This window comes from Ovis aries, chromosome 10 (assembly GCF_016772045.2).
Source record: "Ovis aries strain OAR_USU_Benz2616 breed Rambouillet chromosome 10, ARS-UI_Ramb_v3.0, whole genome shotgun sequence".
Classification (NCBI taxonomy): domain Eukaryota; kingdom Metazoa; phylum Chordata; class Mammalia; order Artiodactyla; family Bovidae; genus Ovis; species Ovis aries.
In genome coordinates, this window is record NC_056063.1 from 86151478 (window position 1) to 86168780 (window position 17303).

Sequence of the window (17303 nt, forward strand, 5' to 3'; positions counted from 1 at the left end):
CTCTGCTGCAAAGCCGCCCTGCCCAGCCGTCTCTGCATTGGCAATAGAAGTTGCCCATGAGGTCCTGGCAGACGTGGGTCCCTTTCTTGTCACAGGGGTCTGGAGAGCACTGGTCAGGCAGCTCTGAGTGGAGAGCAAAGAGAAGGGGCCCTGAGCTGGGAGAGCGCGGAGGCAGGTCCGGGGCACTGAGGTCGCCCTGCTGGCCCTGGCTGGCCATACGGATTCCCACCTTCCCCAGAGGGGCTCACAGACCAGGCCGGCTAGGCCCCGCCTGATCCCAGGAAACTCAGGTCATCTTGGAGGGAGCGGCCACCCACCCAGCAAGCTAGAGGCTGGGGCTGCACCCCGGGGAAGTGGGGGAGAGGCCAGGCCAGGCAGGGTCCCGGAGCCAGACCTCCCAGGGAGCAGGTCACAGGGCCCCGGAAGGCACAGGAGGCAGGTACAGGTCCCCACCCCACTGTCCGGCTTTCCCCAAGACTCGAGCAGTGGCCCCTGCTCCCTGAGCGCTCAGCAGCCCTGCGTCCAGCTCGCTCGGAGCATGCCCAGGACCCCTGGGCAGCTGGGGACATGCACAGGGCCAGGCAGCTCCCGACCCGGACGGTCCCACCGTCCCTCCACAGCACCCAGCACGTCAGGGGCCCCATGGGAGGCAGCTGCACAAGGGTGCGTCCCCACGCGACACACTCGGTTAGACTTAAGTTACTGCAGACGAGCCGAGTTCATTACCTTCGCCTGGAATTTGCCCAGAATGCCCCACACCCCCCTTTACAAATCTCAGGGTCCCCAGGCCGGGAGGGCAACCCCGCCTTCTCCTGGGGGCGGACAACTCCCAGCAGGAAGAATTCCACCCGCTTTCCTTTGCTGCCTCGTTGGGAAGCTCATCTCTGGGGCAGGGTGAGGAGCGTGCTTGCGGGTGTCCCAAGCTTCTGAGGAATTTGGTGGATGCAGGCAGCCCGTGGACAGGCTCTGGGCTGAGTCCTGATCCAGGCCCCACAGGAGGGAGGTGAGTGGTTATCTGCCCGCTGTCGGCGGGGGGAGGGTGCAGGGGGAGGGTGCAGGGGGAGGGTGCAGGGGGATGCCGCCCTGTGGACTGGAATGCTAGGCATCTGCCACGGTCAGTGGAGGCCAGTCTCGAGGCTTCCGCTCCTCCTCCCAGAAATGTGAGGGCAACGGCAAGTTACGACCTGGGCAGGGCGTGCTCAGAAGGGCAAGCACCGAGACACTGCCCTTGTGGGGACAGTCGGGTCACAGACAGCTGCACCAGAGGCTGAGGGGGCAGAGAGAACGTGTCTGCTCCATGGGACTCAGGCCAGAGCCAGGCCTGGAGTCAGGCTCAGCTGAGACGTGTGTATGTGTGGATTGAAAGCCATGTGACCAGACACGAGAAATGTCAGTGTTATCGTCTGATGATTTAAAGTAATAGTAATAATGAAGATGCGTGGTGAGCTGGGGGGTGGGGGGGGGGGGAATCTTGCACCTTTACTACAAACGGCTAACTTGCAAAATCTATTGTCAACTCCTACAAACTGAGAAAGGTAGGCAAAGAATATGAACAAGCCATTTGCAGAGAAAGAAATACACGAAGCTTGGCTTCACTCATGAGCAAGAAAAGCTAAGCTGAACGGATTGAGGGTCATATCCTCACTTTTCTGCTGGAAGAGATGTAAAGTAAAAGGAAGTACATTTGGTTGGTGCAAGCGTTGGGGGGCACTCCCGCCCTCTGTAGGGATAATGGGCCAGGTCTGCGTCAAAACCGGGAAAGGACACAGCTTTCCCTTCGTACTTCCACTCCTAGGAGCTCAGAGGTGCTCAGGGAGGCAAGGAGGCCACTCTGGCTTGTTTGTTATAATAAAAAGCTGGACAGAGCCCCAGAGTCTGCCAGTGTGCCTTGCTTACCCAGCATGCTGCCCACCAAGTGGGCTGGGAACATTCTCAGAACCGGGGACCGTGGTGAACGGGACTTGACTGACCAGGAGGCAGGCCCAGACAGGCCCTCCCTCCACCTCGCAGAGGTATGCATTTCATGCCACACACACTTTGGCTCAGGGCTGAGAGGGCTGACCTCAGGCTGTGGTTCCGAAGGCCACAGGGACACTTGGGGCCCCTGGGAATGACTGCGAGACCCCAAGATCCCAGGCTCGGGCTGTGAGGCAGGAGTGCACTTACTCTGCACACAGGTGACGAAAGCTGGGTTCTTTCTGTATGGAGATCCATGTTCATTGATGCATTCTGCAAGACACGGAGAGGGTGTCACCCCGGACAGACGTGCTCATGCTGACGCGCCCAGGCGCCTCCATCGGGCAGAGCTCTGTCCACGGGGCGCCGGCCCCTGTAACCTTGAGGAGGAGGCTCCTGCGATTGCACAGAAGGCTCTCTGGTGGCCCTCAGGAGGCTCGCTGACCGTGGCAGAGACCTGAGCTCCATCTCAACCTGACCCTGTTTGGAACAGCGCCCTGGGTTTGATGGAGACCAAGCTCCTCCTCCCTCCTACACAGTCGACTGGGGCTCCACACGGGGCCGGCGCTGGGGAGCGACCACGTGCATCTGGGCACAATGGGTGCTGAGCACTTCACTGGCCTTTTGGGAGGTCGCTGCTGCTCAAGCAGATGTGAAGGACATGGGCATGAGGCGACCCAGGGGACCACCGTCACCCCTCCTGTGGAAACAAACCCGCACACCCAGGAGCAAGGCCACACGGGGCGCGGGCTGGGCTGCTCAGGGCCGGCCACGGTCCACCCTGCTTGCCACCAGACGTGTGCCCCAGAGAAGCAGCTCTACGAGGCTGCAAGGCCAGCGGGAAAGTGACCCAAATGCCCTTGACCCATTGGAAGGGAGAGCCCCGAATGCCTCTCTCACTGTAAGTGCAGACATCCCAGCAGCCCTCCGGACAGCACTGACCGAGGAGCAGCTCCGTGGGGACTTCCAGATCGCCCTGGAGAGACGGGCCGCCTTCCTCTCGCTCCCCCCAGAGTCCAGGGGGCTTTCCAGCCCCCCTCCCCCCAACACTCACAGAGACGTCGCTGCTTGACAGCTAAGGCGGCTGCTTGCACAATCTCGTCGTCCAAGTTAAGCAAAATCATCTCTAATGTTCTCAGCTTTAGTCTTATGGTGTCAATAGCTACAGCCCACACAGACAAGAGCTCCACAGGGTCTTTAGTAACGTCACAGGAGGGAGTCCTGAGACTAAGCCAACCATATTCCCCGCTAAGCAGCTAGGCTGGGGGTCAGAGTGGAGCGACACTGGCTGCCGGCAACACTAGCAGTCACCACGGTGGGAGGGACGCAGAGCAGGCTCTGCTCCGGGAGCCTGGGAGGCCCCACCTCACCGTCACAGAGCTCTGTCCCTGCAGGAAAGACTCGGTGGTGAGGTCTGAGCAACCTCTCCTCCAACACGTAACATGTCTCCCCGACTAAAGGAGGCCATGATTTCAACTTACCCAAGTACCTTGGATAAAAGTACTCCTGTGGAAAGAGAAAAAGAAAGGCAGCGGTTAACTGGCAGTGCCTGGCGTCTGAGCACCCCCACGGCCGCTGGGCTAGGAACCTCCCCCTCCCCCTGGGAGGCAGGTGCTTGCAGAGCGCGAGGGCAAGGATGGTCCAGAAAGCTGCTTTCTGCCTCTAAGATGGCAGGGAGGGGGAGGGCAGGCCCAAGAGGCCCAGGGCTTCTGCAGGGTGCTTGTGTGCTGAGACAGACCGGTGTAACCAGCAGCCCAGTGCCACCAACAGCAGCTATCCCATGTGGGTAAAGTGTCCTTCAGGAGGATGAGAAACATGCCGGAAAGAGCCCAGCCTCAGACTCCGGTGGGAGGACTCCCAGCAGCTACTGTGTTTGTAAACCAGGCCAGAAGAGGACACAGGGAGTGAAGGGCACGTCCTTTCAGCGAATTGCAAGGTTGGAGCTGGTCTCCAGCTGCCAGGGGGCGGGGTCCCAGCAGCCTACCCCTGCCTCTGCCACCCCTCAGGGCTGACGGCAGAGCCGTTTGGTCCTAAATCCCCTCCCCAAGGAAACCAAGGGACCCCCACAGCTTGCTGGTGTCCAAGCCTCCTGACCACCTCCCAGGAAGGTCGCTCTCCTGAGCCCGTTATCACAGATGAGTAAGCTGAGACTCCAGGCCAGCCGCAGCCCGGCTTCCCCACGACTCCATCACTGGGCTGGGCCCCTGGGCCTGGGGGCTGGGTGGGGGCGCCCTGGGCAGATGCGGTCAGCTCATGCTTTTAGAAATAACCTTCTGGCAGGGGTGCTTCTTATAAAAATGTTATCTTAAAAGCAAGTCCAAGTCCAGGGCTTCTCAAGCACTGGAGAAGGTGGGATCCGTGCAGGGCTGGGGGGAGGGGCCTGCCCCCCTTGGCTCCCAGACCTGCTCCCTGCAAACCATGCTGCGTTTTCTCCTCCCAGTTTCAGTCCTGCACCAGTGGGCTCTGGGAGCAGACAGACAGGCGGGTTTGGGGCCCTGGGGTGAGCACTCTCGGGGGCCCCCGGGATCTGTGGGTCGTGGCATCTGTCTGGGGTTGGCAGGAGAGCAGAGGGCACCGGGCTTTGTTATGCAGGGAGGGGTTTGGTTCCGAAAGAGAAGTCAGGGTGGGGGTGGGCAGGGCCTGCTCAGGGCAAGGAAGTCAGGGGTCGGACCAGGGCCGGGCAGGAGGGAGGCTGCAGGGTGGGTGCCTGCCTCTCACAGGCAGCCGCGAGGCTGCAGCTTTGCAGAAGGGTGCACTCCACGTCCCCAAATCAGGACGAGGTGATGGTAACGCGACACGTTTTAATACCAACCCTGCGGCTGTGAAAAAGCCCTCTCCTGGAGGAGTAAGAGCGGGAGCACGTGGCCAAAGCCCCTTCAAGCAGCTGACCCAAGGCCGCGGGGCCCGCCCAGGTCTGCAGCGGGGCTGCCGTGGGCTCTGGCCGTGTCACGCGCCACGGCACAGCACACTCGAGCCCCTCCTCTCCTTCCGCTCCTATAAGCCATCCCCTGAAGGGGAGAGGAGAGCCGTTCACGCCCCGCGGGGCCCAGGTGAGGCTGGGGCTCCACCCCCACGCGGCCACGCATGCTCCCCACCCTGAGCGCAGACGAGCTGGGGACACCCACCCCCAGCTCCGCTGAGTTCTGTGGACGCTGCCCTCCAGACACAGCGTGTCAGTGGTGCCTGAGTGCTTTTGTCCAGAGTGTCTGGGACCTTTACCTGGGTCACACAACGTGGCAGGGCGCTCACACCACACTGCAACAAATGCAGCTGTTTCTCAAACAGTGAGCTGAGAGCTTATTGCTTCCTTTAACCCGCAGCTGTCCACAATTTTAGTTCCAAAGATCTCTACTCTTTGTGAAAGCAGGCTGGGTGTCACAATAGTTTGCTTATCGACAGGGCGGACACAGGTGTTCTCCCCGGGAGCCGGGGGGGGGAGGGCCCGCCAGGGCCCGGCCAGGCCAGCACCCTAGTCTCGTCTGGAGGCTGCTGTTGCCCAGGCGCTGGGCCCTGAGAGCATGAAGCTCAGCACAGCCCCTCCTGCAGGCAGACGCCCAGACTCCCTCGGTGCCCGCTGACCCCGCAGGGCTCCACACATCTTCCTGGCAGGGTTCGGACAAAAGCATTCTTCCCTTCCTTCCCCTAATTCCTCTCCTGAGATTCTCCCAACTAGGTGCGGAGGACTCTATGAGACCGAAGGAAACGCGGACGCTACTTCTCAGGCCACGGGCCTCCCGGATGCCCTAGGCTCTGCTCTCCCGGAGGACCCCAGGTGGGCCCCCAGGCACCCAGTGCGGGCACTGCGTCCCCTCCGTCCTCAGACACTGACGCGCAGGCTGCAGGGAGGTCCTGGAACTAAGCCCTGACGTCACCAGCCAGAGGCACAGGTGGCCTGGGGCCCGTGGCAGCTCCGCACATGCGTGTCCGTGTGTGTGTGTGTGTGTGTGTGTGTGTGTGTGTGTGTGTGAGACAGCCGGGGCTGCAAAACCCCTCCACCCCCACAGCCATCCCCTCCCACCCAGCCTGCCCCCACGCGGCAGGGGCCGGGAAGGGTTCTCTGGGTCCCAGTCACACCAGTGTCAGGACGAGCTGCCCTGGATGCTATGTTCAGGGCCTGGGGCAGGTGGCAGTGACTGCTGGGGCATGGAGGTCCCAGCGCCCGTCGCTACTGAGAGCTCTCCCGCAGTCCCCTTCTGCCCCTGGCACATCCCTCCGCACCACCCCCTACGAGTCCCCACTGCCCCGGGGACCCGCGGCATCCCAGCGGCTGGCAAGCCCGGCATCCGCGGGGCCCTGAGGCAGCTGCAGGCTCCAGCGGATGGGAGACCCGAGGCCCAGGGTGGGGCACGAGCCAGGGACTGGAGGGGGCTGGTCCCTCCCAGCACAGGTTGTGAGAGTGCAGCTGGAAGGCCTGCGTGCGAGGCGTGTTGTGCAAAGCCTCCTGGCATGGCTCAGTACCGTGTCTCCTGCCAGGCACGAAAATACTCTTGGAAATAGACCTCATAAAACAGGTTTGTTTCCAAATACTGCTCCCCCACAGCAGAGATTTGTAGCTGCTGTCCAGCATCCAATTCTCCCTTCATCCCCAGTAACAGAACTCTGGATTCAGTTAGAGCAAGAGTGCAGCCAGCTGCAGGACTACACGTCCCAGCGGCCCTTGCAACTGGGCGTGGCCATGTGGCTAAGTCCTGGCCAATGGGACACACAGGGCGCAAGACAGGGTAAAGGCAGAGATCGGTACCTTGGTTCTCTGGCCTCCTTGCTGGAATGCAGATGTGATGGCTGGTTCTCCAGCATCTTGCCCACTGTGCGAGGAGGCCTGGGGGACAAAGGCCACGCACTCGTGCCGCGGGGCACAAACAGATGGTGTAAGTCCCGGGGCCCCCACCGCTGAGCAGCCCTGGGCAGCCTGCCCGCCACCTTTCACGTGAGAGAGAAACACACTGTCTTGTTTAAGCCACTCTGATGAGGACAACCAGTCCATCCTAAAGGAGATCAGTCCTGGGTGTTCACTGGAAGGACTGATGCTGAAGCTGAAGCTCCAGGACTTTGGCCACCTCATGCGAAGAGTTGACTCGTTGGAAAAGACCCTGATGCTGGGAGGGACTGGGGGCAGGAGGAGAAGGGGACGACCGAGGATGAGATGGCTGGATGGCATCACGGACTCGATGGATATGAGTCTGAGTGAACTCCGGGAGATGGTGATGGACAGGGAGGCCTGGCGTGCTGCGATTCATGGGGTCGCAAAGAGTCGGACACGACTGAGCGACTGAACTGAACTGAACTGGATGAGGCCAAAGTACCAGGCTAACTGAACTCGAAAAATGAGCGCAAAAAGGTGTACATGGCCTGCAAAGCGAAGATTTCATGAGTCAGTGAGAACGCTCTGGGAACTGGGCAGCACGAAGGGCTTTCTTCCCTTCTCCTGCGCTCTCCTGGCAGAGGCCTCCCAGGGCGGTGGGCACATCCCCTGCACGGCGCTGCTGATTATCCACAGCTTTGCTCGGAGAGGCCTTTGTTCTCAAGGCCAAATGCAGCTACGATGCTCACCTGCGCAGCTGGGGTGCCCACCAGCAGGACAGGAAGCCACTGGGCTGCACTGGGTCCTAAGCTTCTCCAGGTCCTGAGCCTCCCCGGGGGCCGTCCTGAGCCTCCCTGGGGGCCGGGCCTTGCCACACCCTCTGGTGGCACGGGAGTGCCCCCACTGTTGGCCAGGTGCTCTTCCTGGAAGCTGTGGATATGCTGGCAGGAGCGGAAAAAAGCAGGCGTGGAACCTCCTGGGCCCCAGAAGGGCAGCTCCAGCTGACACTTTACAGAGCGACAGGGAACTCTGAGCGCCGCTCCTGCCCCCCGAGCTGTCCCTGCCCACACATGCTGGCGGGCCTTGGGGCTCTTGGACAGCATGGGACGGGGGCAGGGAGAATGCTGCCCAGCTGCTGCCAACAGAGACATGCCCACCAGTACCTGGTGAGCAGGGGGCCTCCACCGGGAGCCCACAGAGCAGAAGGGCAGGGCAGGAGCCAGCAGAGACGGCTGCGCAGGGGTGAGGCCTCGCTGTCTCAGGAGCTGGGCGAGGGCACAGTGTGTGAGGGCGTGGGGGTCATCCCACACCCAACCCCTCCTTAAAAATTACTTTAAAACGTAACGACCTGCGCTCTCCCAGGGTCACAATTCCAGGTGTACACACGTGGACGGCAGTGAGATCGCTGGACTGAAGGCACCACCACAGGGCCAGGAACCCCAGTATCTATGCTAACCCTCAAACCGCAGCGAAGCCTGCAGCCCAAAACAGCTCCGACCTCTGAGCCAGCGGACAGAGCACAAGCACATCCCGCGCGCACAGCAACAGCCTCGCTGGGTTCACAGCGTCCCAGCCCAGCCGCTCGGAATCTCAGAAACCAGGCTGTGAGCATCCGCTTCTTAAAGGGCATTTCTTTCTAAGTCCCATAGGCAGACCTGCAGTGTCCTTCAGAATGTCTTTAGGTTTTCCACAGACGCTGAGCCCACGGGCAGGACGACGCATCATTCAGGGGCCTGCCCTGTCATTAGGCAGCAGGGCCCAGCTCCACACTGGGCTGACCCCCTGGAGTAGCGTGTACGAGGGCTCAGGGGCAGCAAACAGGGGCCGGACAGAGCTGTCCCTCCCCCAAGGCCACCGGGGAAGAGGCTGGCCCGCGTGTGGGCTCGTGTGCCACCCGTCTAACCAGCAGTCTGCAGGCCTCTGGGTCGTGCGGAGTCAGCTCCAGAGAAAACGCAATGGGCCAGGCAACTCAGAGAAGCCGCCCAGCTGGCTTCAGTGGAGGAAACCTGGGAGGGACTGGGCCCTGGGGGACGCCTGGCCGCAGTGAGCAGGGGGCTTCCTGGACAGACAGGAGCTGGGGCTGAGTCTGCACCAGTGGGGCCTGGTCCCATCCTTGATGGACCCTCAGGGGGCAGAGGGGAGTGTGTCTCAGCATCTGAGTGAGTGAATGTTAGGGAGCTGCCGTCACGGTGGGGCGGGGCGTGGGGGCAGGTGGGCCTTGGATGTCCTGGAGGTCACTGGGGGTGACAAGGTCCTCCATCCCTCCTGCTGGGACCCCATTTCTGTGCCCCTGAGACCCCTTAGGCCACTGCAACAAGGCAAGACTTGAGGGAGGGGTCTTCCCCTCCTCCAGGGTGTCCCCCCCAAGCTGTCCCTAAGATGCTGGGATCGTAGGAGACAGGTGTCCTTGGACAGTCAACACAGCTCAAGAGAAGACCAGCAGCTCGCAGGGCTCTGGAACCCACTGCACCCAGAAAACCCTCCTGGTGGGGAACTTCCCCACCACAGAGCCCCTACATCTGAGGGGGAGTCAGGGGTGGAGGCGGGTGGAGAGGGACAGAGACAGACACCGCCAGACGGAGACAGAGAGACGGAGAGACAGAGACGGAGGGGCGTGAGGTCAGCAGTCAGGCTCCGGCACCGCCAGGTGCTGGCAGACTCTGGGGGTGACCCTGGGTGAGCTGCGGACGCGTGAGCACCGAGTCTGCGGACGCGTGAGCATCACTGTCTGCGGATGTGTGAGCGCTGTGTCTGTGGGCTTGTCAAGATGACTGTCTGCAGACGTGTGAGGACCGAGTCTGTGGACCTGTGAGCACCGCGTCTGCAGACATGTGAGCACCGCGTCTGTGGACATGTGAGCGCCGCGTCTATGGACGTGTCAAAATCACTGTCTGCAGACGTGTGAGGACCGAGTCTGTGGACCTGTGAGCACCGAGTCTGCAGACGTGTGAGCACCGTGTCTACGGACGTGTCAAAATCACTGTCTGCAGACGTGTGAGGACTGAGTCTGTGGGCCTGTGAGCGCCTAGTCTGTGGATGTGTGAGCTCTGAGTCTGCAGACATGTGAGCGCCGCGTCTATGGACGTGTCAGCATCACTGTCTGCGGACATGTGAGGACCGAGCCTGTGGGCGTGTGAGCGCTGAGTCTGTGGACGTGTGAGCATCGCTGTCTGTGGATATGTGAGCATCGCTGCCTGTGGATATGTGAGGACCAAGTCTGTGTGCGTGTGAGCGCCGAGTCTGTGGACATGTGAGCATCGCTGTCTTCATCTCAAACAGACAAGGGGATGGAGGACCAAGACCTGGAGCCCCCTCTGACCTGCAGGCCTCAGGTGGCCCCTGTGCCGGGAGGTGGTGAACCGGGCCTGGGCCACGGGTCAGGCTGGGTGAGTCATCCAGAATCCTTTCCTGAAGCCAAGGGCAATGGTACGGGCTCTGGTGCCCTCTTGCCTTGAAGGACCTACGTAGGAAGGTGACTGTGCTGGGCTGGAAACTTTCGGGAGAACTCGAGGAGGCCAGCAGGGCGCCCGGCACCCAGAGTTCTCTGAACAAGACCCCAGGAGGAGGACAGTGCTGGCAAGAGAGAGTAACAAGAAAAGGAAACAAGATAAGAAGGGAGTCTAATAACAGAGCTGCAGGGGCGGGTGGGGTGGACGCTCCTGAGGCTGAAAGAACGTGGAGGAGACTATTCCTCCCTGGAGGGAAGCCTGGGAAGTGCTGGATGCACAGGAAGGCCCCAGGCTCCTCCCTCTCGAGGGCGCCAGTGCAGTGCAGGCCAGCTCAGTGCAGGCCAGCTCAGCGCAGGCCAGCTCAGCGCAGTCGCTCAGGCGTGTCTGACTCTTTGCGACCCCATGAATCGCACCACGCCAGGCCTCCCTGTCCATCACCAACTCCCGGAGTTCACTCAGACTCATGTCCGTCGAGTCCGTGATGCCATCCAGCCATCTCATCCTCAGTCGTCCCCTTCTCCTCCTGCTCCCAGTCCCTCCCAGCATCAGGGTCTTTTCCAATGAGTCAACTCTTCGCATGAGGTGGCCAAAGTACTGGAGTTTCAGCTTTAGCATCATTCCCTCCAAAAAATTCCTAGGGCTGACCTCCTTCAGAATGGACTGGTTGGATCTCCCCGCAGCCCAAGGGGCTCTCAAGAGTCTTCTCCAACACCACAGTTCAAAAGCATCAATTCTTCGGCACTCAGCTTTCTTCGCAGTCCAACTCTCACATCCATACATGACCACTGGAAAAACCATAGCCTTGACTAGGCGGACCTTAGTCCGCAAAGTAATGTCTCTGCTTTTGAATATGCTATCTAGGTTGGTCATAACTTTTCTTTCAAGGAGTAAGCGTCTTTTAATTTCATGGCTGCAGTCACCATCTGCAGTGATTTTGGAGCCCCAAAAAATAAAGTCTGACACTGTTTCCACTGTGTCCCCATCTATTTCCCATGAAGTGATGGGACCGGATGCCATGATCTTCGTTTTCTGAATGTTGAGCTTTAAGCCAACTTTTTCACTCTCCTCTTTCACTTTCATCAAGAGGCTTTTGAGTTCCTCTTCACTTTCTGCCATAAGGGTGGTGTCATCTGCATATCTGAGGTTAGTGATATTTCTCCCGGCAATCTTGATTCCAGCTTGTGTTTCTTCCAGTCCAGCGTTTCTCATGATGTACTCTGCATAGAAGTTAAATAAGCAGGGTGACAATATACAGCCTTGACGTACTCCTTTTCCTATTTGAACCAGCCTGTTCCATGTCCAGTTCTAACTGTTGCTTCCTGGCCTGCACACAGATTTCTCAAGAGGCTGGTCAGGTGGTCTGGTATTCCCATCTCTTTCAGAATTTTCCACAGTTTATTGTGATCCACACAGTCAAAGGCTTTGGCATAGTCAATAAAGCAGAAATAGATGTTTTTCTGGAACTCTCTTGCTTTTTCCATGATCCAGGGGATGTTGGCAATTTGATCTCTGGTTCCTCTGCCTTTTCTAAAACCAGCTTGAACATCAGGAAGTTCACGGTTCACGTATTGCTGAAGCCTGCCTTGGAGAATTTTGAGCATTACTTTACTAGCGTGTGAGATGAGTACAACTGTGCGGTAGTTGGAGTATTCTTTGGCATTGCCTTTCTTTGGGACTGGAATGAAAAATGACCTTTTCCAGTCCTGTGGCCACTGCTGAGTTTTCCAAATTTGCTGGCATATTGAGTGCAGCACTTTCACAGCATCATCTTTCAGAATTTGAAATAGCTCAACTGGAATTCCATCACCTCCACTAGCTTTGTTCGTAGTGAAGCTTTCTAAGGCCCACTTGACTTCACATTCCAAGATGTCTGGCTCTAGATTAGTGATCACACCTTCATGATTATCTGGGTTGTGAAGATCTTTTTGTACAGTTCTTCTGTGTATTCTTGCCACCTCTTCTTAATATCTTCTGCTTCTGTTAGGTCCATACCATTTCTGTCCTTTATCGAGCCTGTCTTTGCATGAAATGTTCCCTTGGTATCTCTAATTTTCTTGAAGAGATCTCTAGTCTTTCCCATTCTGTTCTTTTCCTCTATTTCTTTGCATTGATCACCGAAGAAGGCTTTCTTATCTCTTCTTGCTATTCTCTGGAACTCTGCATTCAGATGCTTATATCTTTCCTTTTCTCCTTTGCTTTTCACTTCTCTTCTTTTCACAGCTATTTGTGAGGCCTCCCCAGACAGCCATTTTGCTTTTTTGCATTTCTTTTCCATGGGGATGGTCTTGATCCCCGTCTCCTGTACAATGTCACGAACCTCATTCCATAGTTCATCAGGCACTCTATCTATCAGATGTAGGCCCTTAAATCTATTTCTCACTTCCACTGTATAATCATCAGGGATTTGATTTAGGTCATATCTGAATGGTCCAGCGGTTTTCCCTACTTTCTTCAATTTGAGTCTGAGTTTGGCAATAAGGAGTTCATGATCTGAGCCAGTGAGCTCCTGGTCTTGTTTTTGTTGACTGTATAGAGCTTCTCCATCTTTGGCTGTGTGGGCCCAGGAGGGCTTAGAGGAGCTATCCCATGTTGAAGGTCAGGAAGGGCAACGGTGAGGAGATACCCTTCGTCCAAGGTAAGGAGCAGTGGCTGTGCTTTGCTGGAGCAGCCGTGAAGAGATACCCCACGCCCAAGGTGAGAGAAACCCAAGTAACATGGTAGGTGTTGCAAGAGGGCATCAGAGGGCAGACACACTGAAACCATACTCACAGAAAACTAGTCAGTCTAATCACACGAGGACCACAGCCTTGTCTAACTCAATGAAACCAAGCCATGCCTGCGGGGTCACCCAAGATGGGCGGGTCATGGTGGAGAGGTCTGACAGAGCGTGGTCCACTGGAGAAGGGAATGGCAAACCACTTCAGTATTCTTGCCTTGAGAACCCCATGGACAGTATGAAAAGGCAAAATGATAGGATACTGAAAGAGGAACTCTCCAGGTCAGTAGGGGCCCAACACGCTACTGGAGATCAGTGGAGAAATAACTCCAGAAAGAATGACGGGATGGAGCCAAAGCAAAAACAATACCCAGCCGTGGATGTGACTGGTGATAGAAGCAAGATCTGATGCTGTAAAGAGCAATATTGCATAGAAACCTGGAATGTCAGGTCCATGAATCAAGGCAAATTGGAAGTGGTCATACAAGAGATGGCAAGAGTGAACGTCGACATTCTGGTAATCAGTGAACTAAAATGGACTGGAATGGGTGAATTTAACTCAGGTGACCATTATATCTACTACTGCGGGCAGGAATCCCTCAGAAGAAATGGAGTAGCCATCATGGTCAACAGAAGAGTCTGAAATGCAGTACTTGGATGCAATCTCAAAAACGACAGAATGATCTCTGTTCGTTTCCAAGGGAAACCATTCAATATCAGAGTTATCCAAGTCTATGCCCCAACCAGTAATGCTGAAGAAGCTGAAGTTGAATGGTTCTATGAAGACCTACAAGACCTTTTAGAACTAACACCCAAAAAAGATGTCCTTTTCATTATAGGGGACTGGAATGCAAAAGTAGGAAGTCAAGAAACACCTGGAGTAACAGGCAAATTTGGCCTTGGAATGTGGAATGAAGCAGGGCAAAGACTAATAGAGTTTTGCCAAGAAAATGCACTGGTCATAGCAAACACCCTCTCCAGGGCCCACAGCCCCTGGAATCAGGAAGGCACCCACGGCTACCTGCTCAGAGGGGGGGCCTGTCCACAGAGAGGAAGGCGGCCCAGGGTGGAACAATATGCCTGGGCAGGAAGCACCCAGAACACACCCAGCACAGAGGGCACCGCCTCCATGGATTCCAGGGCGGGCACGTGGCCCAGAGAGCCCACTCCAGGTGCTGGAGCCCCCACCCAGCCCGGGCACAGGGTGCCCGCCCCCACCTTCTGCCCCGCCCGCAGCCCTGGAGACTCGGGACGGAGGAGGACGTCCTGCTGCAGCTGGCGGGTGAGGACGGGCTGTCCTGGCAGCGGCCCCTTGAGCTGGCAGCACTCTCAGCCCAGAGGCCGCGGCCTCCCTGTCACACGTCAGGATGCACGGGGCTCCCGCGACTTCCTGAACTTCGTTGGGGTCACACTCACACACGATCACAAAGAGCCTGGAGTCTGAGGGCCAGGAAGCGATGCTCCTCAGGAGAGACCAGACTTTCAGGAGCCGGGGCCCATGGGCGAGGCCACAGGGCTGCCTCACTCGACGTGCTCCTTTTCCAAAGGCTTATTAGCAGTGAGTTGTGTTTGCAGGGTCTCCCCCTGTCCTGGAATCCAGAACTTCTTCAATGTGAGGGAAAAGATGGCGTGGACGCCTGGCGGGGCATCTGGTTGACCAGAGCAGAACCGGACATGAGGAAGTCCCCTAAGCACCAGTCCCAACCCCCAAACCGAACTGGCTCCTCCGGAAGCCACCGCCCCTCAGTGAACGCAGAAGGCACCGGTCCACCCGGGAAGCTGGTGATAAGGGGAAAGGTGTGACTGCGATTTGGGGACGGGTCAGGAAGCAGGACAGGGTTCTGAAAAACCACAGGCGGCTTGGATGTACAAGGAGCCCACGCGTTCCTGACGGGGTGGATGGGGCGGGTGTGGGAGGCAGCTCCCCCGGGAAGGGAGGGCAGGACGCCGGGGGAGCGCAAGGCCCTGCGTGAAAGCCGCCGCTGTCCTTGCCCTCGTCTCACCCACTGCAGAGGAGGTTCCTGAGCAGAGCGTGGCCACCCACTCCCGTCTTCCTGCCTGGAGACCCCCCATGGGCAGAGGAGCCTGGGGGGCTGCCGTCCACGGGACTGCAGTCAGACAAGACTGAGCGACGAAGCGCAGACACGGCTGTAACAAGCCTGAGAACAGCTCCAGTGGGGCGGGGCAGGCTCTGGGGAGGGTGCGGTGGCCAGCGTGCAGTGTGTCCAGCCCAAGGCCTCTCTGTCCTGCAGGAGCAGCGCTGGTGGGGGAGGCGGCCTCACCGCCCGGTCACCTGCAAGCCCGGTCACCTGCAAGCCCCATCCTGTGCTCTGTAGGAGCCAGCGCTCCAGGCTGGGCCTGTGACTGGCAGGAACACACTTATCACACACCCCGTAGCCAGGCAGCAACCCAGGCAGCCAGCACACAGCCCGCATGGGACCTTCAGAAACGCTCCGCGGAGCAAGCTCCCGGGGGCCAGCAGGACAGGCAGAAGAGACGGGGCGGGGCAGAACTGCTGCTCACAACGGGCCGACGCACACCACTGCTGACCGAGAGCCACCGGTCACAGCTCAGCCCTGCAGCTGCGGGCTGTGCCAAGGCCAAGGAAGGGCACAGCTCGGCCATCGCCATCAAGCTTGTTTCACAGAGGGGACCATGGGGTGGGTCAAGCCAGCCAGTCAGGAACGTGAAAGCCTGCAGCCTTCACACTGATTTGCTTGCTGCACGAGATGCTTATTCCACCCCAGAAGAATTCTTTAAAAGAAATATTCCAGTAGAGCCAAAGACAGCTGTGAAATCATCCTGACCTCAGGGTGCGAAGCGCGGCAGGGTGAGCCCACCCCTCTAGCAGCTTCCCTGCGGGGGGCTCCCGGGCACACACCCCAGCCTCTGCCCCACCTAAGATGGCACAGGGCACCCAGGGCCACTCCCCGAGGCCGGCTGCCTGTCGCCCCACGTTCTTCACGACATTATTAATAGAAGCTTGTCCTGAGCCAGCACCTTAGGCTCCTGCAGTCTCCGCGGTTCCCAGGGCGCACCTTGCGGCCGCCTGGCCCGCCCTCCCGCGTGTGCCAGCCCTGCTCCGCCCTCCCCGTCCTCCCTGCCGGGACCTGCTGTCTTCCGGCACTCCAGCCCTCCGTCTTTGAAGCTAAGGCTCCCGCCTCTAGCTAGATAGGGAACTGTGGACAGCCCCACCCCCTCCTCTAATCTGGCCAAGGGGGCAGGGAGGCAGGAAGCTGTTCCTGCTCTCCAACCAGTTATTTCGTTTACGTTAAGCCGGACCCTACTGCTTTCTGGCTGAGCTGTCAGAGTTGCAGTTTCCCTCAAGGCGGCTGCCTTCCGAGGCCTGCCGCGGTAAGAGGCTGCGGGCGTCCACAGGACCCCCCGCGGGCATCGGCCGCCCCTCCTCCACGGAGGGGCACCTGGCATCACCGGGCGAACAGGGGCTCGAAAGGAGGAGGCCTGAGGGTGGCTGGGGCGGCGCACAGCGCCCTGCCCCTCCGCCGCCGCTGCCCTCCTCCCTGCATAAGGGTCGGTGTGCCCGCAGGAGGGTTTGCCGCAGACCCCCGGCTCCCGCACGTGCGCGCGCAGACGGGGGTCCCCTGAAGGGTGGTGCCGCGGGAGCGCGGCTCCAGGGGACACGCCTGCCCCGGCGCCCCGCTCGCGGCCCCAAGGCCCGGGGCGCACTCCTCGCCGCCCCGCGCGGCCCCGCGCTCACCGTCTCGGGGTCGTTCTCGAACACCTCGCGGGCCTCCTCCCGGCTGCACATCTCCTCCACGCACTCCCTCTCCAGGTGGCCCTGCTTGGCCTCCTCGAAGACCTGGTAGGCGCGGCGCTGCCTGGGCCGCAGGAACTGCGCCGCCTCGCGCGCCCGCAGCATCACGGCTTCCCGGGCGGGCGGGAGGAGCGGGGAGAGAGCGGAGACGCGCCGTCAGCGCGGCGGCGCCGGGGCCCGGGGCGCGCGGGGTGCGGACGCCGAGGCTCCCCTCGCCCTCGGGGGGGGGGTCTCCCGGCCCCGGCGCGCCCCGGGCCCGCGCGGTACTCACTGTGCGCCGACTCGGAGGCCAGCAGGAGCAGCAGCAGCGCGGTGCCCAGGGCGGCGGCGGGTCCGGGCGGCATGGCGCGGCGGGGCGGGGCGCGCCGGGGCCGGGGCGGAGGGCCAGCACTGAGACCGGGGCCGGGGGGCCGGGCGCGCGCGGTCAGAGCGCCCGGGGGGCCGTGGCGAGGCTCGGGCGCCGAGGGGCCGTGGCTCCGGGCATCCTGAGCGGGCGGCTCTGAAGGTCACATCCCGGCGGCGGCACCGCGGCGCTCGCGCGGGGCTGGGCGAGGGCGGCGGCGGGGGCGGGGCGCGCGGCAGGACCGGCCTCGGGGCCGCGCGGGG

At 59.9% G+C, this 17303-nt stretch overlaps 1 protein-coding gene across 1 annotated transcript in view; it reads right to left on the bottom strand.

The window, feature by feature from the left end:
- GAS6 (growth arrest specific 6) overlaps positions 1-17198 on the bottom strand; it is a 31335-nt gene extending 14137 nt beyond the window's left edge. The window contains exons 1-5 of the mRNA XM_027973829.2: positions 16969-17198; positions 16641-16807; positions 3438-3462; positions 2167-2229; positions 1-123 (exon numbers count right to left, since the gene is read on the bottom strand). Coding sequence (XP_027829630.2) covers positions 1-123; positions 2167-2229; positions 3438-3462; positions 16641-16807; positions 16969-17041 — 451 coding nt within the window. The 5' untranslated portion in view covers positions 17042-17198. The remainder of the gene's footprint in view (positions 124-2166; positions 2230-3437; positions 3463-16640; positions 16808-16968) is intronic.
- Positions 17199-17303: the final 105 nt, after the last annotated feature.